The sequence below is a fragment of the Lygodium microphyllum genome, chromosome 26 (assembly GCF_053477565.2).
Source record: "Lygodium microphyllum isolate KBCC chromosome 26, Lygodium_microphyllum_v1.1.10, whole genome shotgun sequence".
Lineage (NCBI taxonomy): Eukaryota > Viridiplantae > Streptophyta > Polypodiopsida > Schizaeales > Lygodiaceae > Lygodium > Lygodium microphyllum.
Genome location: NC_141160.1, coordinates 131,043,121 through 131,063,986, shown reverse-complemented (window position 1 = coordinate 131,063,986; position 20,866 = coordinate 131,043,121). Strand labels below are relative to the sequence as shown.

The 20,866-nt window shown below is 41.3% G+C and overlaps 1 protein-coding gene across 2 annotated transcripts; it reads right to left on the bottom strand.

The window, feature by feature from the left end:
• Positions 1-15,796: 15,796 nt before the first annotated feature.
• On the bottom strand, positions 15,797-20,150 carry LOC148013807 (uncharacterized). 2 transcript variants are annotated; one of them, XM_087668021.1, is made up of 3 exons: positions 19,230-20,150; positions 17,501-19,064; positions 15,797-17,404 (listed from the first exon to the last, which is right to left on the bottom strand). In XM_087668021.1, the coding sequence occupies exons 1-2, from the start codon at positions 20,075-20,077 to the stop codon at positions 17,672-17,674; spliced, it is 2,241 nt and encodes a 746-aa protein (XP_087524147.1). In that variant the 5' UTR covers positions 20,078-20,150; the 3' UTR covers positions 15,797-17,404; positions 17,501-17,671. The 2 variants fall into 2 exon arrangements, with proteins under 2 accessions (XP_087524147.1, XP_087524146.1); XM_087668020.1 differs by having other exon boundaries at positions 17,501-20,150.
• Between the last annotated feature and the right edge of the window lie 716 nt (positions 20,151-20,866).

Sequence of the window (20,866 nt, the reverse complement as noted above, 5' to 3'; positions counted from 1 at the left end):
GACAATCGCTTTGATAAAAGAAAGGATGGAAAGTTTCTCTACTGGTGGGAGAGACCATTTTGGATCACAAAAAAATTCAACAATGGCTCCTACAAACTTCAAGACATTGAGGAAAAGTGCACAAGACCAAGGTAAATGGATGGCACTTAAAACCCTATCACATAAGGGTGGGTTTAGCTCAAGATACCAAAGAGTGTCTAGAGGCATAAATACCTCTAGCTAGGTTGGGGGGGGCTATATGATCTGAGAAAATCACAAAAAAATATTTGTCTAACACTTTGTTGATTTTTTGTACATTTGGAGGTTTGAAATAAAGAAGAGGGTGGGTACAACTTCTTGGGAGATCCAAGAAATCACTGGATGAAAATATTTCATGGACCGGTTTACCAAGGGGGGGTGAAGAGTAAAGATCAATGGAGGAAGGTGAAGGGAAAATGTGTAATATGAAAAGAAAAGATATGAAATGGATTTGGATCCATACAAAGGGCATGTGAGGCTCATAATGCCATGGATTTGGAGCCTTATGATAATTCAAACAAATGGAACCCTTCTTGGAAGCATTAGTGGAAGCAAGAAGAAGAAGTGTGCTCTCAAGTTTGTTGAGAAATGTGCAATCACAGCCACTCTATAGCCCCTTTGTAATGAACAGTAAGGCAAATGATCACATTGCTGTGATAAAGCCTTAGACTAGGTCATGTATGCATGGTTTATTAAAACCACAATTGGTGAATACCATGGTCCCTTTCCACCTTTTTTCACCTACCAATGGCACTTATTGTAAGCCTATAAAAGGCACTCATCCCCACACTCATTCCATCTATCATTCTCATTCAGTTGTACTTGCATTATGCTTGAGTAATATCAGTTGTTCTCTTTTATCATTACTTATGTCTCAGTATGATTGTCTACTTTCTCATTAGTGATCCATCCTAGCATGCATCTTCAATATTTTGACATGGTATCAGAGCTAGTCTCAATGGTAATGAGTCGTTAGGGCCATTAGTTAGGTAAATTAGGTCATTGCAGTTTGAATTGTTGGCTCCCTCCATTTTCCCATGAATCTCTCACCTACCTCCATCACCTCCCACCTTCATTGGAGGGCTTGAATCTCTCCTCCCATGCATTATCAACCTTTTCTCTCTTTTGAACAACTTTTTCTTGACTCAAGGCACTCTCGCCCATCACTTCAAAACCTAACATTGGCATCCCCCCTCTCCAACATTGCATTTTTTCTCTATCATTGTTTGATTTGCACCTAATCCCTGTCGTACTACTCCCATGAGTTAAATAGGATGAGATGCTGACAATTTTCATAGGCTTTAGAAGCTTACTATCTAAGCTATCGCCCCATCAAATCTCATGCCAGATAATCACCTGTATGAGCTATTGGAGTCGAAAAATCAATTGCATGTCAAAACCATAAAGAGGGCAGCCATAGCTATCGAAATTCAAGCTCATGCTTCACTTCTTTCTCTCACTCCTTTGGCTCAAATCAATTATTGATTCTCTAATCTACCTCAACACTTGGTTTCTAAGAGCTCTCACATCAAATTAGCAAGGAAGGGATTCAACTTCGAGATCAAACATCAAAGGTTGAACTTGCTAGTATCTACTGATACTCACATAGTGCTTTTTAGCACAAATGCTTCTTGTGCCTTTTGACATATTCAATTATACTCTAATCTCAGTTAATTTTTGCTACTCCTGCCAACAAAATGGGCAAAGATTCACCCTCGTGCCAATTCAAAGGCATTGGGTTTCACACATGGCAAACAAGGATCAAACTCATCCTAATGAAGAAAGGCTTGTGGTCAATCACAAGTGGTCAAGAGACGAAACTAAGGGAAGCTGCACTCTCAATAATATGGGATGAAATTTATGATAAGGCTCAAGTTATTATCAAGCTCAAAATTGGTAAGAACTACATTCATCATGTTGATGATTATGAAATTTCTCAAGCAACATAAGATCAGTTAGAAACCTTGTTTAGAGCTCACTCAAAATCCTCCAAATATGGTTTGCTAATGGAATTCTTTAGGCTTGATATGAAAAGTAGTACCTCACTTGCAACTCATTTGAATTATATGGAAAACTTGTTGACACAACTTGCAGGAATCAACTTGAAGATGGATGAAGACATTTGCATTGGAGTACTTCTCAAAAGTCTTCCACCCAAATACGATAAATGTGTCTACCACATTAATCAACATGCCAAAGCCAAAGCTAGTGGATATCAAAGCTTCCCTCCTTGAAGAGGAAAAGAAGATCAAGAGTAAAGAAGAAGCAAGTACCCCAAGAGGAGACCAACAACTCCTCTATGTGAGGGACAAAGGGAAGAAGGACATAGTTTGTGATTTTTGTAAAAGAATTGTGCATATTGAGAAATTTTGTCATGCTAGGAAAATCTATCAAAGAGCATATCTTGCAACAATCAAAGAAGATGAAGAAAACAATGAAGAAGGAGAAGAACAATACACCCAAGAGCAAAAGGTTAGCACTCACCAGTCTCTCTTTTTGCAGCTCATTTTTTGATAGACTTTTTTAGGTTTTGAATGGATACTTTCCTAATGCTCTTACCATAAGCTCTTGTACTCCTCATGTAACATTTGCATTATAGCCTCTACACACTTAATAAGGCCTTGTGATAGCCTCTAGCTTTATATGGTTGGTTTTTTCCATGTCTATACTTACCAAGGTTCTACTCATGACAACCTCTATATACTCAATGATTTACATGGTTTTGATTTGAAAGGCGAGAAGGATCGAAGCTTGCACGCGAGAGCTATGGCGAGAGAGCAAGAGCAAGAAAGAGAGAGACAAGAAATGGGAACTCCAACAGTCACAATGTGTGACCGGGCCTTCCTTTATTCAAACTGTCACTAAAAGAATAAAGAATAAAGTGACAGTAACAGGCTTCTGCCACCTGCAATGTGTAGTGGCGGTGACTGTCAGTGTAGTAATACACGGGCGGCTAGGCGAAGGCGCCTTTACCCCCAACAACCTCCCACTTAAAGGTGAATCTACCCTAGTGAGGAGTGAAAAGAAAAAGGAAAAGACAGTACAACATGTACACATGTACAACAAGATGAGGAAAGACGTCATCTCATCCCACGCCCATCAACCTCCTGAGGAAGGCAAAGCGCTCTGTAGAGAGGCTTTTTGTGAGCAGATCTGCAAGATTCTGGTCAGTTGAGATCTTGACAAGATCAACAGGCTTGTCCTCAACGACCCCACATATGAAGTGATACCTCACCTCAATGTGTTTCGTCTTCACATGGAAGACCGAATTCTTGGCTAACTGAATAGCACTCATAGAATCCGAATGCAGTGTAGGGATAGCATCAATACCAAGGTCAGCAACCAAACAACCCAACCAAATGGCCTCCTTGCAAGCCTCAATGGCTGCAACATACTGGGCCTCTATGTAGTAGAAAGGGCCATGCATTTCTGCACCCTGGATATCCAAGAAACAGCACCTCTAGCATATGTGAATACATAGTCGGAAGTGGACTTCCTACTATCTACATGTCCTGCATAATCAGAGTCAGTGTACCCCACAACTCTTGTATCCTGGCTGCCATAGCATATGCACATATCTGCAGTGCCCTTCAGGTACCTCATGATACCCTTCACGGCATCCCAATGCTTCTTGCCAGGTGTAGCCATATAGCGTGCCACAACACCAACTGCAAAGGCAATATCTGGACGAGTGGCTATCATGGCATATATAAGACTGCCCACTGCGGATGCATAGGGAATCTTGGCCATCTCCGCCCTCTGCTCATCTGTCTACAGACAATCAACATGCGATACCTTCACATAATAAGGCAATGGACAACCAATAGGCTTTACGTCCTACATGCGAAAACGCTCAAGGACTTTATGAATGTACTCCCTCTGCGACAAGTAGAGGAGTCCTTGATGCCTATCGTGTCTAATGCGCATACCAAGTATGTGAGCGGCCTATCCCAGATCTTTCATCTCAAAGCTCTTCTTGAGCTGAGCCTTAAGAGCATCTAGCTCATCATGAGCTTTCCCTGCTATCAACATATCATCCACATAGAGTACCAAAATCAATAAAGGACCATCACGGGCTGTAAAGACACGGATCCATAGCACTCCTGCTATAGCCCTGTGACTGGATAAAGACATCAAACTTATGATACCACTCCCTAGGTGCATGTTTCAAGCCATAAAGACTTTTCTTCAATTTGCACACTAGGTACTCCCTGCCAGGTTTTGCAAAGCCCTTAGGTTGCTCCATATAAATCTCATCATGCAAGTCCCCACGTAAGAAATCTGTCTTGACATCCATCTGGTATAAATCCAAGTCAAGCTGAGCAACCAAAGCCAAGAATAAGCGCAGGGTGGTCATCTTAAGCACAGGAGAAAAGACCTCATCAAAGTCCACACCATGCTCCTGCTTAAAACCCTTTGCTACCAATCAAGACTAAGCGTAGGGTGGTCATCTTAACCATAGGAGAAAAGACCTCATCAAAGTCCACACCATGCTCCTGCTTAAAACCCTTTGCTACCAATCTAGCCTTGTATGCCGGCTTGGGGTGTCCAGGGGCACTTTTTAGCTTGTACACCCACTTGCATGGCAAAGCCTTCTTGCCCTTAAGCAAGGAAACAAAATCCCAAGTCTCATTCTTATGCAAGGATTCTATCTCAGACTGCATAGCCCTCTCCCAGGAGTGACTGTCACCCCTATGCATAGCCTCATCATAAGTGAAAGGCTCTTCTGCATCTGTAACCAAGACATAATGCATCGAGGGCTGAAATCTATCAGGTGGACATCTGTCTCTAGTAGACCGTCTCACACAGGCTCTGCTACCTGCCTATCTACCTGTCCAACACCCTGACCATAAGCATCTGCTGCTGCAGCTATAGGCTGTCCAACTGGCTGTGCGGGAGCCCTCGGCTCCTCCTGAAATATGACCCTACGGATCTCAACAACTCTCTCAGGCTGCCTATGCATCTTGTCTTCATGGAAGACTACATCATGACTGCGGATGACTTTCTGTGCCTGTGGATCCCAGAGATGATAACCCATCTCACCTGCATACCCATTACCAAGGAAAATGCATTTGACACTCTTAGGATTCAGCTTACTTCTCTTGTCCTTGGGCACATGGCAAAATGCCTCACATCCAAAGACACGGAGATGCGCATAAGAGGGAGGTTTTCCAGTCCATACCTCCTCGGCAACCTAGAAATCCAAACCACTAGAAGGTGATCTGTTTATGATATGCACAGCTGTACTAACTGCCTCAACCCAAAAGCTCTATGGTAGGCCTGCGTGGCTAAGCATACTACGTACACACTCCTAGATGGTTCTATTCATCCACTCAGCCAAACCATTCAGGGGGGTGTAGGGGGCGGTCAATTGATGCTTAATACCCCTCTCATCACATAATTGCTCAAAAGCACGTGAGACATACTCACCCCCATTATCTGTCCTTAGGCATTTTAGCCTATACCCAGACTGGTTCTCAACCAATGCAAGCCATCTCTGAAACACAGCCGACATCAGATTTCAGCTTAATGTTATAAGCCCAAACTTTCCGTGAAAAATCATCTATGAAAGTAACAAAATACTTGGCACCACCCATAGACTGACAAGGCATGGGCCCACAGACATTCGAATGTACTAATGCCAAGGGCTCACTCATGTGTGCCCTACCAGAATTTTTATGCGTAGACTTAGTCTGCCTGCCATAAAGACAATGCTCACATGAATCAAAACATGCATAATCAAGGGGCGGTAAGTACTGCAAACCAGAAAGCATTTTCATTCCCTTCAAAGACATATGGCCCAAACGGGCATGCCAAAGAGATACATGTGGGATAGAATCCACAGACAAAACATGATCAAGGGAAGAAGCTGATACATTCAAGGGATAGAGGCTACCAGCCTTGGCAACTCTTGCAATCACAAGTCTGCCATGAGTGATCTTCCATGCAGAGTCTCCAAAAGATACATGATAACCTACATCATTAAGCTGTCCAGCTGACATGAGACTACGTGTCAAAGCAGGTACATGACGTACATCCTGCATAACAAAACTGCTGCCAAAAGGAAACTGCAGCCTAACATCACCAATGCCCACAATATCAATAGAGTTGTCATCACCCAAGCGCACAGAACCCGAAACAGTATGGTATGAAGGAAACCACTCTCGGCAAGGTGTCACATGAAAGAACACACCTAAGTCCAAGAGCCAACACTGTGCATACATAGAGTGTATCTCTGTCATCTACGAAGCACTAGAAGAAGCTACAAGGATATAATCATAATCATCAACTTCCTCAAGCTACATAACATTGATCTCTTCAATTTTAACACTGGACTTTGCAGGCACTATGCTGCGATCAGAAGACTTATCTTGCACTTTGTCTTTCCCCTTATCTTTACGCCTTTCATTGCGCAGTTCATGGCATTGTGGCCTAATATGGCCCTTTTTCCCACAATGGTGACAAGTAACATCTGCATTCCTGCCACGGGATTTGCTACGTGACTTCCCACGAGACTTGGACCAAGATTTCTGAGAATCTCGTCCATGGCCATTGCTACTGCCACTGTTATGCTTTCCATATCCACCATTCCTGCCTCTAACTGTCATAGCATGCCATACACGAGAGGCATCCAAATTCTTACAGTTAACCTCTTCCTGCAGAAGAGCACTCTCAACATCAGATAATTTCAAGGTAGTAGTAGAGGCACATAATGCAGTGCGGAATACATCCCATGACTCATTAAGAGTACCAAGCAAGAAAAGAGAACTGACATCCTTTGCAAAAGTGATGTTGTGCAAAGTCAAGTTCTTGAGTATAGCATGGAACTGGCTCAAGCGAGCAGACATAATCACATTCTCATTCATGAGCAGATCCATAAGCTGCTTCAGCCAATACATCTGACTCGCTGGACTTTTCTTGTCATAGAGATTCTTGATTTTATCCCACAACTCCCATGCACTCTGTTCTTCCTCAAATACATTTTAATGAACCTGTTCTGTGAGAGATAATACAATAGTGAAGTTGCATAACTCATCAAGCTCAAGCCATTCCTCATCTAGCATAGTTGCAGGCGGATGTCCGCTCAACCTCAAAGGTTTGATCTGTGATTTCTGCACCAACACCTACCAAATTTGGCTCTTCCAATAAGAGTAATTCGTACCATCAAGCTTAGTGATGTTGAAAAATAGCATGATCAGTGGACGAACTCGCCATAATGCAAACTGGAAGATTGTAGAGAGTTCAAAACTGCTTGCTGTTTACTGCAGAAAATGACCAAAAAATCACTAAAATTGAGAGAAAATGGAAAGAAAGTGTAACCAAAGCTGTTGCCCACCAAGTACTAGTGAAAGTACATCATTTCAAAATATTTCAGTATGAAAAATCCATGTCAGTCCATACATATATGCTTGTTGTAATAAATTACAAATTTCAATAAATGAGAGCTAACAGTGCCAAAATCGGATCCCAAGTCAATCAGATACTACCAAGACCAAAGACTGCATCATGCAGGCATAACATGGGCATATGACAGTCGATAAGCATGAATCCAACACCCAAACATGTCATACAAACATCTACCAATGATGAGTAGGCACACCCCCCAGTCAACGGAGCAAAGTGTTCCTGCCACTACCAAGACTTGACACAAGTAGGTGTCAGCTCACAAAGAGAGGGACACAAAGCAAAGAGTCAGCTCATAAGCATCAAAGGAACCAAGACATATGAACCATGCATCATCCTGAAGGGTAAAAGATCCCAAATAGTCTCAAAAGCTCAAAGAGCATAGACCGCCTACTCAATGGTTGTCAAGCATCCAAAGAGGCTCCCACTGGCACAAAAGCCGTAAATATCAAGCAACAAATCTCGAACAAAGCATGTACAAGCACCAATGACAAGTGTCCAAGATCAAGCATCAATGGTACATCCCGGACATGTAGGCGGTAGAGCATCCGTATGTAGCATCCATAAGCATGTAAGACATCAAGTACATCCCAAGATACAACTCTGGCAAGCCAATAAATAGATCAAGTAAGCTGCGGGAATCCAAGGTCAAGCCAAGACCGAGCTCCAGTAGCAATAGGCTCCAAACAATGTAATTAGCATGTAGTAATGGCATAGGCTAAGCATGTCAAGACCGGTCAAACATAAGCAACATACATGCCATAAGTACATCCAAGACAGAGCATCCAAATGCTTTGCAAAGTGAGCTCAAGCTCAACCAACGATCCCGAATCAAAACCAAGCTCTATGTCAAGCACCAAGTGTCAATACATCACCATATATGCCCAAAACATAGCCCGAAAAGCACAGGTATAAGCATACATGAGTAAAATGACTTCAGCCCAACTGTGTACAGCAGTGATTTACTGTTCAAAACTGAGAATTTCAGCACCAAAATCAGCTCCAAATGGTTGCCAAACAATAGACATACATTCCCCTAACATCTGGGCATCAAATGGGACCAATCGGGCATCAAATGACAATGCCAAACAAGCTGTAGCATCAAATGTCAGTGTAACACTGTCATAAACTGCCTGTGGACTATTATGACAGTCCCAAAACAGTGTTAAATCAGTCCAAATGCAATGGCAACACAACCATCAAAAGCATCAAAGCATGTTCATATGCCTGAAATGGAGCCTTTCCAAGTGCCAATGGACGGGGAGAGCTATTGTTGTGACTGTCAATGCTGAAGACACATATGGGAGGGCTGCGTGATTCCACCAACTGTAAATGTTGGTCCCAGGGTTGCAAAAAATGGTGGCCAAGCTTCGAAGGGGTTCGGTTAAAGCCAAGAAAGGCCTCAAACAAGCTCCAGCAAAGGGGAGAGCAACCCACATATGAAATGAGAGCTAGGAGTGTAATAGCTGTCGTGTTTCAAGAGGGATGAAAACTGAGGTAAACCCTATAAAGAGTGAATCAATACCTCTGTGTGAATGCCTTGAGGGTGCCCAAAGGGGCCGGGAAGGTGCTCGGGAAGCCGAGGAGTGACGGGAGCTCGAAGGATTCGGATATGGCTGCCGGGAAGGAGACCCAATGCGAGTGGGGAGTCGATGGGAAGCTGAGAATGCCACGAACCAAGCTCAAGAGTCGGGAAGCCAAGCTCTGATACCAGTTGAAAGGTGAGAAGGATCGAAGCTTGCACGCGAGAGCTATGGCGAGAGAGCAAGAGCAAGAAAGAGAGAGACAAGAAATGGAAACTCCAACAGTCACAATGTGTGTCCAGGCCTTCCTTTATTCAAACTATCACTAAAAGAATAAAGAATAAAGTGATGGTGACGGGCGCCCGCCACCTGCAGTGTGCAGTGGCGGTGACTGTCAGTGTAGTAATACACGGGCGGCTAGGCGGAGGCGCCTTTACCCTCCACATGATTGAGGAGGGGTGTTGAGAAATGTGCAATCACACCCACTCTATAGCCCCTTTGTAATGAACACACCAAGGCAAAGGATCACATTGTTGATAAAGCCTTAGACTAGGTCATGTATGCAAGGTTTATTAAAACCACAGTTGGTGAATACCATGGTCACTTTCCACCTTTTTCCACCTACCAATGCCATGGTCACTTTCCACCTTTTTTCACCTACCAATACCACCTACTATAAGCCTATAAAAGGCACTCATACCCACACTCATTCGATCTATCATTCTCATTCAATTATACTTGCATTATGCTTGAGTAATATCAGTTGTTCTCTTTTATCATTCGTTATGTCTCATTATGATTGTCTACATGCTCATTAATGATCTACCCTAGCATGCATCTTCAATAATTTAAGAAAGTTTGCATACCATAAGAATGAGCATTTCCATTCACTTTTTGGTTTTTATACATGGGGTTTTGAGCTTGGGCTTCACCTATTTCGCTCTTGTCTAGTCTTTCTCGGTTTATGCATACATATTTAGATTGCACCAACTGTCCTAAAAGTGAACAAATACTAGTGCCCACACCATTCCCAAGTTACAGGTCTTTCTTCTTAGCAAAAAATACTACAACTTACACGAGCACCAAGAAGCTCTCGAACTAACAATAAAAATAATTGTATGACTACATACATTGACCTAAAATTATTGCACTTGTGGCTTTTACTTTATTTGCACTTTTCTTTGCTTGTGTCACCTTTTTCTACCTTTGCCAAGTTATTATGTCACCTTTTTCTACCTTTGCCAAGTTATTATGATGTTCTTTTGGCTTTCCATTTTATGGTTAATAGGCATCCTTATCATATGTATCATTTTGGTATGTTGCGTTGGAGGGGAACCAATGCATTGAACTAGGCTGCAACAAACACATATCAAAAGCAATGAAGAGAGAACTTTTTTTGCACTTTGATGTCACAACCAAGAAGTACTGAAACCTAAGAATAATATACACCTTACTTAACAACTTTGTTATTAACTACTTACTAAATATGTGTTAGTTTGATAGGGCTTTGTGATAGCATGTACTAACTAACCTAGCATTAGCTAGTAGCTAGCTAGATGCCTAAAATCTAGCCTCGATGATATCATGTAAAACAACTACATATCTAGTAGGCAACTCATGTAACTAGCTAGCTAGCTAAATGCTAGCTTTGCAAACATGATACTATTTAGGCTAGCTAGCTAAGCCAACTAAGCTAGTTGGTTAAGCTATCTAGGTAAGATAGCAAAAAAATTTCGGTAGGTAAACTAGCTCAAAAGCTAACTACTAAAACTAGCCTTGATGTAGTTAATGTAATCAAACAAAGTAGGTAGTTCAATAGCTACTATCATGTTAGATAGCTATATAGCTAGCTACCTACTACCATGTTAGCTAGCTATTTTAATGTTAGATAGCTACTATTATTCTCGTAGCAAGCTAAATGTATTGGCTAGCTAGCTAATTGGCTTGCTAGGCAATAGATGTGCCTAGCTATATAGGTGGTGGTCTATCTACAATGGCTGGGTATAGCTAGTTGAGTGCCTTCCTAACTAGCTACTAGTAAGTGGCTAGCTCATTTTAACTATTTGGATGTTTGCACAATACTTACATTAGGAAGCTTGCTAGCTACACATTTGTGCATGTTGATAAAAGGAGTTGTTTATTGTAAGCTACCTCAATTGGCCAACATAATTTTTCATAAGATGGTATTTCAACTCTTATAAGCATACCAAACCAAAAAGAAAACACCTCGAAAGAAATGTGAAGCCAACCAATATAGAGAACAAGCTACACAATGAGAGCTTGCCCAATGTAGTTGAGAATGAACCCTCTGCCAAGGAGGTTTCATGTACTTGTTTATTTGGTAATAAAAATAGTCATGTTTTTCTCAGGAGCGTCATTGATAATATCTCTTTTGGAATTTTGTAAGTACTATAAATCATATAGATGAAGTTGAACTAGATCAAGATCGCATGCTTGAAGTGATGGCTGGCAATAAGCTAGAAAAAAGAAAGAAATTTGCTTCTACTGTGCTGCAACAAGCAAAGGCCCTACTCTTTAGCCAAGAATGAAAACAACAAGGAGTCCAAGTGTAGGTAGAAGAGTTGCAATCACAATGTATCCAATGCAATGTCATACCTCTCATGGCTGATTGAACCCCTTTTAAAGGCACCCCCATTCTAAAGACACAATGATATGTGATCACATTTTATGCAACAAAAATGTTGTTAGCCCAATCTAGGGTATTTTATTTTTCCTAGTGCTTGCACCATTCCATACAGAGAGTAGCAACCTAATGTTTATAATGTTCTAAGTAAGGTTAAACTTCAAAATGGCATTCTCTTTGTAATTTGTTTATGTATGTGTGTTTCGACTCTAGTCTTGTTGTGCTTATTGATACAAGAAGCTCTTTATCTCACAAGCTGGCTCAATTGGCTGATGTTATTTGTTGTTCGATGGTATTTCATCTCCTACAAGCACACCAAACCAGAAAAGAAAACACCTAGAAAAATATGTGGAGCCAACAAATGTAGAGATGGTGCAAAACAACAAGAACCCACCCATTGCAGTTGAGAAAGAACCTTCTACCAATGAGGTTTTAAATAGTTGTTTATTTGGCAAAACAATAGTCATCATGCTTCGCTCAAGAGCATCCTTGATAATATTTTGGAATTATATAAGTAGTGTAAATCATGTAGAGGAAGTTGAAGTAGATTGAGATTACACACTTCAAGTGATGATTGGTAGGAGCTGAAACAAAGAAAGAAAAGTGCAACCAAAGGCCCTACTCTCCAACCAAGAATGGAAACAAGGAGTCCGAGAGCAAATGCAAAGCTGCAGTCACTATATAGCCAATGCAACCATGTACCTCTCATGGTTGATTGAAGCCCCTTCAGAGGCACCCCCATTGTAAAGTCAAAATGATATGTAATCACATCTTGTGCAATGATATTTTTTGTTGGCCCAATAATCTAGGGTGGTTTATATTTTATTGTGCTTGCACCACTCCATAAAGGGAGTAGCAACCTCATATTTATAATATTCTAAGGGTCAACTTCAAAATGGCATTCTATTTGTAATTTTCTATGTATGTGTGTTTCTTCTTGACTCTTGTGCTTGTTGATACAAAGAGCTATTTATTGCAGGATGGCTCAATTGGCCATGTAATTTGTTGTTCAATGGTATTTCAACTCCTATAGGCACACCAAACCAAAAAAGAGAACACCTAGAAAAATATGTGGAGCCAACATGCAAAGAGAGAATGGAACAATGAGAGCCCACCCATTCTAGTTAAGAGGGAACCCTCTGCCAAGGAGGTTTCAAAAAGTTATTTATTTGGTAAAACAATAGTCATCGTGTTTTGCTCAAGAGTATACTTGATAATATCTCTTTTGGAATTATGTGGATGCTATAAATCAACCAACTCATCATCCTCGTCCCTTTTCGTACAAGCACTAGTTCATATTGTTTCTTACAAGTAGAGAAGGCACCACTTAAACACACACAGACACACACAAATTTATCAACATTGCATTAGCTACACGTTGCAATTTTACAGCGTCAACTCCATAGTTGTAGTCAATGCTTGCTTCACCACAATGCCTACTCCTTCATGCTCAATTTTTATGTTCAAACCCAAAAAAATGATGGCTCATCATCATCCCAATCATCCCTTTATACCTGGCCACAAAGTAGAATGGTCATTTCAATTTGAATTGTGATGTCACACCATCTGACCAAACACAATGTTCACTTAACGATGTCAATCCTTGCTCCTTCAACCAAGAGTAATGTAGCATTAAAAAAATGCTAAACAAAAAGTGTATCATGCATTTTTTTCATCTAAGATATAAAAATGCAGATACTTTTGGACCTCACCAACAATGCAAATGTAGGTGATATAAACCAATATTCTAACTTGGCTAGAGTGCCAATGCATAGATTATATTTCATTTTGTCGTTGAAAGGTGTAATTTTCTCCAAAGTCTATGACAAACATAACCAGATGCTTTGGGAGTGTTTGCACACATAGCCTGAGTTGTTCAACCTACCACTTAGACTGATGAAGTTGTGTCGAATGAACTTTTAAAGGTAAATCTTGAACTCCCATAGTACATCACTATAGCTCATTTCCTTGAAAGTAAGAACTTTTCTTCTCTGCACTTTTTCTTTCTTGTTGATGCTAACTTCAACATCTTCAAACATCTTTATTCTAATAGATTTTGATGTTTCAACCTTCTCACAAGGACAACATTCTAATTTCCTAGTGTTGCACTTATTATATGTTCCCATCAAACATGGTAAAGCATGAAATGCATCCCCCTCTGGCTTTTCACATAACACACTTTCCCATGTTTTTGTGATGTTTGGCTTTATCAATGTAGTTACAGCACAGCCAACACTCCCATCCACATCAATATGACAACTCTTACAAGTGCAAAAGGATGACCTACCATGAAATTTTATCGTCGTTTGTCATATTTGATGTATAGTATGCCAAAGAAATGATATCTAAACATGTTGGATGACGAGAACTCCAAAATAGTTGTATGGTCTAGATAGTCATCAACCTAGATTCTACACCATACAAATTCCTTATGTGAATGTTTAAATCCCTAAACGTTGCACAAAGATTCAGTTGGGATAATTCAACATTAGTGGATAATTCTTGGTTTATCAACATAAGCATGGTGGACCTCTTCACAAACAACTCGTCACACGACCGAGGCTGTTTCATCAAGTATAGGCTACATCATAGTTTAGATACAATTGCTAAATTAATTTCTACATTAGACTTTGGTTGAAACTTTTCCATACAAGGTAGAAGGTGACTGCTACATCCATGCCATATTTCTCCTTTAAAAACAAATTTGCTAGATATTGCACCAATGCCTTTCGCTTTAGCTCACTAACTTCAATGCTATCCTCTTTCACTCTTTTGGCAACCACTGATATGTTTGATAAAAACGAAGAATCCATATTAGAGGCTGAAGATACATCTATATCATAGGCTGAATCCATAGCCTTGGCACTAATCATGACATGTGTGGATTGCCAATGAATTAATCTCCTTAGCATATGTAACAAGAATCTCAATATATGTAACAAGAATGTCTACACAACAAGAGGTGTGCCTTTTATATATGAAAACAACTAACCTTGTTATTGATGACCTACCACTACCTTTTCATGGTTTCAAAGGACGAATGTGAGAAAAATGCCTTTATGAAAGACAAGTAATAAGGGAGTTGGGGTGTGTGTGTGTGTGTGTTTTGTTTTACTACTACTACGAGCATTATTATAGTGTGAGACAAGGAGCATTACTAGAGAGAGAGAGAGAGAGAGAGAGAGAGAGAGAGAGAGAGAGAGAGAGAGAGATTGTTTACCCAATAATGGAGCTCTAGAGAATTTCCCGACCATGGAAGAGAGAGAGTTGTACTACTAGTTCATTTCAATATGACCACAATCCCTAATATCTTCTCAATATCCTCAAGCACCTCTTCATCGTCCTCTATATGTATTCCCTCTTCACCGAAACTAATCATCAAACACCTCACTTCCATGCTGAACTCATTAATATAAAAGCATGTAGTAAGTTGTTCAACACTACCTTGCTTCATTTTTTGAAACTACTATCTTCACTTACACAAATGGCATCTCAATCCAAGACAATGGATTTGTATACCTTTCCTTCTTATCTAAAAACTCATATATAACAAAAGAGAAAATTAAGAGCAATCTTACCTTCTTCCATCCTCGCCTTCTTTATTACTAAATAGCTTTTATGCATTGTGATTCTATCAAGATTATAGTCAAGATTGGGATCAAAACTAGGATGACTAGAGTTGAGAATGGGGTTGTAAAGAATGTACGTTAAGCTGGTTTGAGTAAGCTCCTCTAAGACCTAACTTCATAAACTCCCCCCTAGAAGTTGAGATTACAAAAGACTACAAACCCTAGAGGATAGATATTTTTTACTTAGGGTTGAAGAAATAAGTGATGAACCTTCTTTGAGAATCTTATGCGTCTTATGTACTATAAATGTTTGCTAATTCTATTGTGAATGTGATTATTGATCAAGAGCGAATCCAAAATTACATTGTTGTTTGCCAGATGCAAAGGTGGTTAACAATACTTGCATGACTACCATAGCTATCATCCAAGGGTACTTCACATCCCTAAACACATTGAATCCTAAGTAGGTGAATATACTTTTAGATGTCTTTAAACACTTTCAAAATCATGACACCTTGAAAAAACAAACGAAATACGTTTTGTAATATAAGGTAAGGCCATTAAAAGGAGACAATGTTGCAATGAACGATGGTGAAACATTAATTGCCTAAATTTGACTATTGATAACCTCAACCAAAAACACCTCCATTAACTCTGAAGCCTAGCCTCTTACTTCCCTCTTATTTCCCTTGATCAATCAAGCTACATGTGCATATGCATGCACGCATGCCACACAAATACAGTGCAATCACGCACGCGTGGGTTTGCGAGTGCATGCGTGCATGCATGCCTTTTCATACGTTTCTCTGACATGACTCGGGCACTCACCATCTCACAGACTCCTATACGATAGGTTTAGTTGTATTGGTCACCTTGGTCGAAGCTAGCATCTACTAATGAGGCTGGTTCCTCAAGTCACATAGGCTAACTACTACACTCCACAGTTTACTTGTGCTGATTCATTTGTGGGGACTGACACTCCAGTGACAGAATAAAAAGTTACAGATAAGCATACATGGTTGTGACTGAGTTTCCACCTAGGATTTGATGTAGAATGGACATCATAGGCTAAAGCATTTAGTTTGCAAAGATTGATGGGGCTTAGATTTAAGAGTGAGCTTTATCTTTGGATGAGAAGATGGCTGAGAATGATACATGCAGATTGGCCATGAACAGCTCTGACCTAAGTAGCTTGAGATGGCCTAATGTAGATGAGAGGAGAAGTGAACAAGGACCTGAAACTTTTAAGTTAAGGAATGTTTGAAAAAAGACTCTGAATCCTGCGTATGAGCGCACCTCCTCCTAAAGCTCAAGATTATCCTGTCTTCATCATTAGCGCCACTTGCAATCATCTGCACCAACTGGCTATCTGTGTCTGTACCTCTAGTTGTTGCTTGCACATCTATGAGCAGAGTGGTCATGTCATCCACATACACATTTTACCAACCACATCTCCATTCCCATTATGTGTGCAATTTATTTCTCCTATTGAATTGTGATTTCAATACTCTCAGGCAAGTCTTCCTTCTAGCACTAGAACACTCCTCGTGCTAAATGTGGTTCATATAATTACTGATCTAACACTCTCAATTGCCTCGGCACAACTTCACTCTTCAGAGGAAAAATTACCTCAATGAGCGTTTTTTCGCTCTCATCAAAGCTTGTCAACATCAACGACAGACAAGTAGCTAGTTCTGGTGCAAGTCCTCTTCAAGACATCTGTTCCTGGAGTGATTATGCTCTTTTATCCCTTTCCAAGCACATTTCCATCAGCAATCTTAATCAATGAGCAAAAACCAAGGCCAATGATTTATCATATTAGTTCACATTCCAATGCTTGGAGCTTCATATAACTGATCCTTTAAGCCTTTGAGTTAAGTAGAGGAGGATCAATTATCAGAGAAGTTTTAGGTAAGGCATCACCAGGAAACCATGATCTGCTATTTACAAGTGTACAGGCATCATCCCACCAGTGTACCACATCATCCTCAATCACTTGATTGAATCAATATTTCCAGGGTAGACCTTGCACCCAACTTGTATGTATATATAACTCCATGTTTAAGGAAAGCAAAAAAGAATAAAATGTGAACTTCATGTTGCAAATCACCACTCCCCCATATTAATCACAGAGAAAGGCTTAGCACTTCTTCCTTCCAGACATGATTGCCTGTATCCATGCCTTCTTTGAGCATGTGGATGGTGAGGCTTAAGCCATACCCTCAGAAAGCTACCCAAGCAACGTCCTACAGACAATACAACTGGTGAGTTTATGATGAAAAGACGAAGAAAGAGGGGGAAATGAGAGATAAAGAGATTATTAGTCGATTTAAATGTGTTACCTCTCCTTGAGACCCTTGAAACAGTATGCCAGCAGCTCTAGATCTTCCACCACCACAAAGTTCACAGCCAATGTAGAATTTGAAGATGATGCACAGCACATGCAGTCCTTGTGATGATGCCATCTCTTCAGAGAGACCTTTCAATTGTCTGCCTTACATGAACACTACAACTCAACTTCTTTTAGTCAAAAGCAATTCACTTTCTGTCTCAATCAACCTCCTGAGTGTAATTTCAACCAGCTGGTCACATCCATCACTAATAATCTCATTCATTAGTTCCAATGCTGCCTCCTTTCTACCTTCTTCACATAACCCTCTAATCAAAGTAGTGTAGACAGAAAGGTCGGGCCTGAACCCTCTGTCTTTTAATGCTGCATACATAGAAACTGCCAGGTCTGTTCTCCCTTCTGTACAGTAGCCATTCATCAACATGGTGAATGTTGTTAAATCAGGATCATAGCCTTCCTTCCGCATGCTCTCCATAACTGCAACAGCCTTCTCTAAGAAACCCCTCTTGCAAATCCCCTTGATTACAGTATTGTAAGTCTTTGAATCAAGCTTGTACCCAGTTTTCACAATTTCTGCAAGAAAAGCAAGAGCTTCATCTACTCTGCCTGCTGTTAAAAGCCCCTCCATCAATGTGACGTAGGAATAATTAGGTGGCTTACAGCTGATGACTGACGCATTGTTATAAAATTCCAAAGCTTCCTTTATCCTTCCCTTCTTGCATAGCCAACTAACCATTGTACTGCAGATTAACATGCTGAAGCTGTCCCCACCTTGTAGCATCCTGTTTGCTGTGGACAGAGCCGCTTCAATATGCCCTGCCTTAAAAAGCTCATCAATCAAGACATTGTATGTTATGGTGTTAGGCTTACAGTCTTCATTAATCATCTCATCCAATAAGTGCAAAGCCTCCTCTACCCTACCAAGCTTACATAGCCCAGCAATTGCCATGTTGCATACAGCAACATTCGGCCAATACCCATCCTTTCTCAATTTCTGGAAAATTGACAATGCTTCATCAACCTTGTCCAGTTTGAACAGGCCATCCATTATTTTGATCTGCATTCTTGTATGAGTATCAAAACCCCTGCTCATCATCTCATCAAACACTGTTACTGCAGCATCTGTCTTGCCTTCCTTAATCAGACCATTGATTAGAGTACAGAACGCAACCTTATCAGGTTCAGAACCCCGTTTTTTCATCTCTGCAAGGATGGACATGGCAATGTCTGCCCTGCCTGCCTTCAGAAGAGCATCTATAAAAACATTATACGTTTTAGTATCAAGACCAGACCCCTCAGCTATGAGCTTATCTATAAGTGTAAAGGCATCATTGAATCTTCTTTCTCTACACAACCATTTTATCAAAATATTGTGTGTGACTGCATCTGCTGCAACCCCCCTTACCTGCATAAGCTTGAAAATTAAAATGGCAGTAGTGCACTTCCCTTTCATCAGAAGAGAGTGAATCAAAGCATTGTAAACTTTACTTCCAGGGTCACTTCCTATGCGAAGCATTATATCCAAGAATGCCACAGCTTTATCTGCTTTCCCAAGTCTGCAGAATCCATATATCAAGATTCGGTATGTTACAAGGCTGGGACTGCATCCCATGCATAACATCTCTTCTAAAGTAGCCAAGGCACTATCTATGCAGCCTTCCTTGAGATAGCCATCAATGAATGCATGATATATGTACCTCAAGGAAAGGACATTCTCAGACCTGTTCATATTGTCCAGAAGTTCCCGTGCCTTGAGGAAATCTCCATTCTTACACAATGCTGTAATCAGAACCGAATATGTCGCACGATCAGCTACACAACCCAATGCGATCATTTCTGACAAGAGATCGAGTGCATCATTTATCTGCACTGCATCCACAAGCACTCCGACATATTCCCTGTAGGTGAGTGAGGTGGGCTGGCATCCATACCGCTTCATCTTGCGGAATGCCTTGCCTGCTGCTGCAGTCGCATGTGAGGCCCTGTAGCTGCGGATTAGAATGTTGAAAGGCACGTCGGTGATGGGGATGCCCTCTCGGTGCATGGCGCCAATGGCTCTCCAAATGGATGGGCACTGCTGGGCCTGCCCAAGGACCTCGATGAGTGCATGGTAGGTGTGCGCGGTGTGGGTGAAGCCCGGCTGCTGTTTGAGCCAATCAAAGAGCTGGAGGGCGAGGGGGGCAGTGGGGCAGGAGTGCAGGATAGCTGCAGCGGCACGGGGGGTGACCTGCGGTGCAAGCTCAGACAGTGCCAACTGGAGGCGGGGGGACCACCGGGCGTCGCGCTGTATGATGAGGGTGACGGACTGCCACTTGCGCGGGAGCGAGGTGGGCACGGGCCGCGGGGCAGGGAGCTTCGTGGCGGGGCCCCGTGGAGCAGCAGCTTGCTGGCTATGGAGGAGGGCACTGTCAGCCCTTACCTGGTGTCGTACAAAGGAGGCGAACAGGGGACTCTGTTTTCGAATTGAAGAAGAGGAAACCACAACGGATGATGAGGAAAAGGAGAACGGCGGGAGCACCTGCAACTCAGATAAGCTCGCCTGTGCATCTGCCCCTGCCTGCACAGACATAGTCGACTGTCTAGCTCCTCGCCTCTCCTCTCTCTTGGTTTGTAATAGTCTGCCATTTCTAACGACATGACATTGGTTTATAAAAGGACTTTATACTGGAATCTGTAGCTGGCCTTCCACATACATAAAACTTCTCCATTCTTGCTTGTTATTCAAAAAGCATGACACTATCTAGCTCACCTCCCAAGAAGTGAAACTCCCCACCAAACAAATGGATTATAAAGCCAAACTAGGCACGAGAGGCTACGCCCAACTAGGCACTCCACGCCTAGATTCTTCCAGAGTGCTTTCCACCAATGTTAGTAACACTCCGGGCATCCCTCCCTTTGCTAGCACCTACTTCTCATGGTCCTCTATCAGGGCTATCTCATTCACCAATCCAGTATAGCAAGTCCTATGTTATACTTTAGAACCAAATGTTATACACTCAAGTTGAGCTCATATAAAATAAACTTTGCATACTCAAGGTATGCTATGGGAGTCAAATGCCATAAATTAAGTGATGCTTGCATTAAGAAAATTTTATACTGTGTTATGGGTATGCGTGCATGTCTATGTACATTCAAAGAGGAACATTGAGCTTACATTAAGTTCATTACTTGTGTGTTGCCTCTAATGCTCATACACCCTTCAAGGTAATGCAACTCCCAAATATACAAAAGTCATACTTCACTTCACATTTTTCTTAAAGTCATGTTGTCTACCTTAACCCACATTGTTTAGTATAAACAACTCATGAAGGCAACTTGCTAAGTTAATTTCTCACTTTTGAATTACCATTTTAATGCT

What these genes read in the sequence shown, in the direction of transcription:
- LOC148013807 (XM_087668020.1), bottom strand. Translation starts at nt 20,077, where the DNA reads ATGTCTGTGCAGGCAGGGGCAGATGCACAGGCGAGCTTATCTGAGTTG.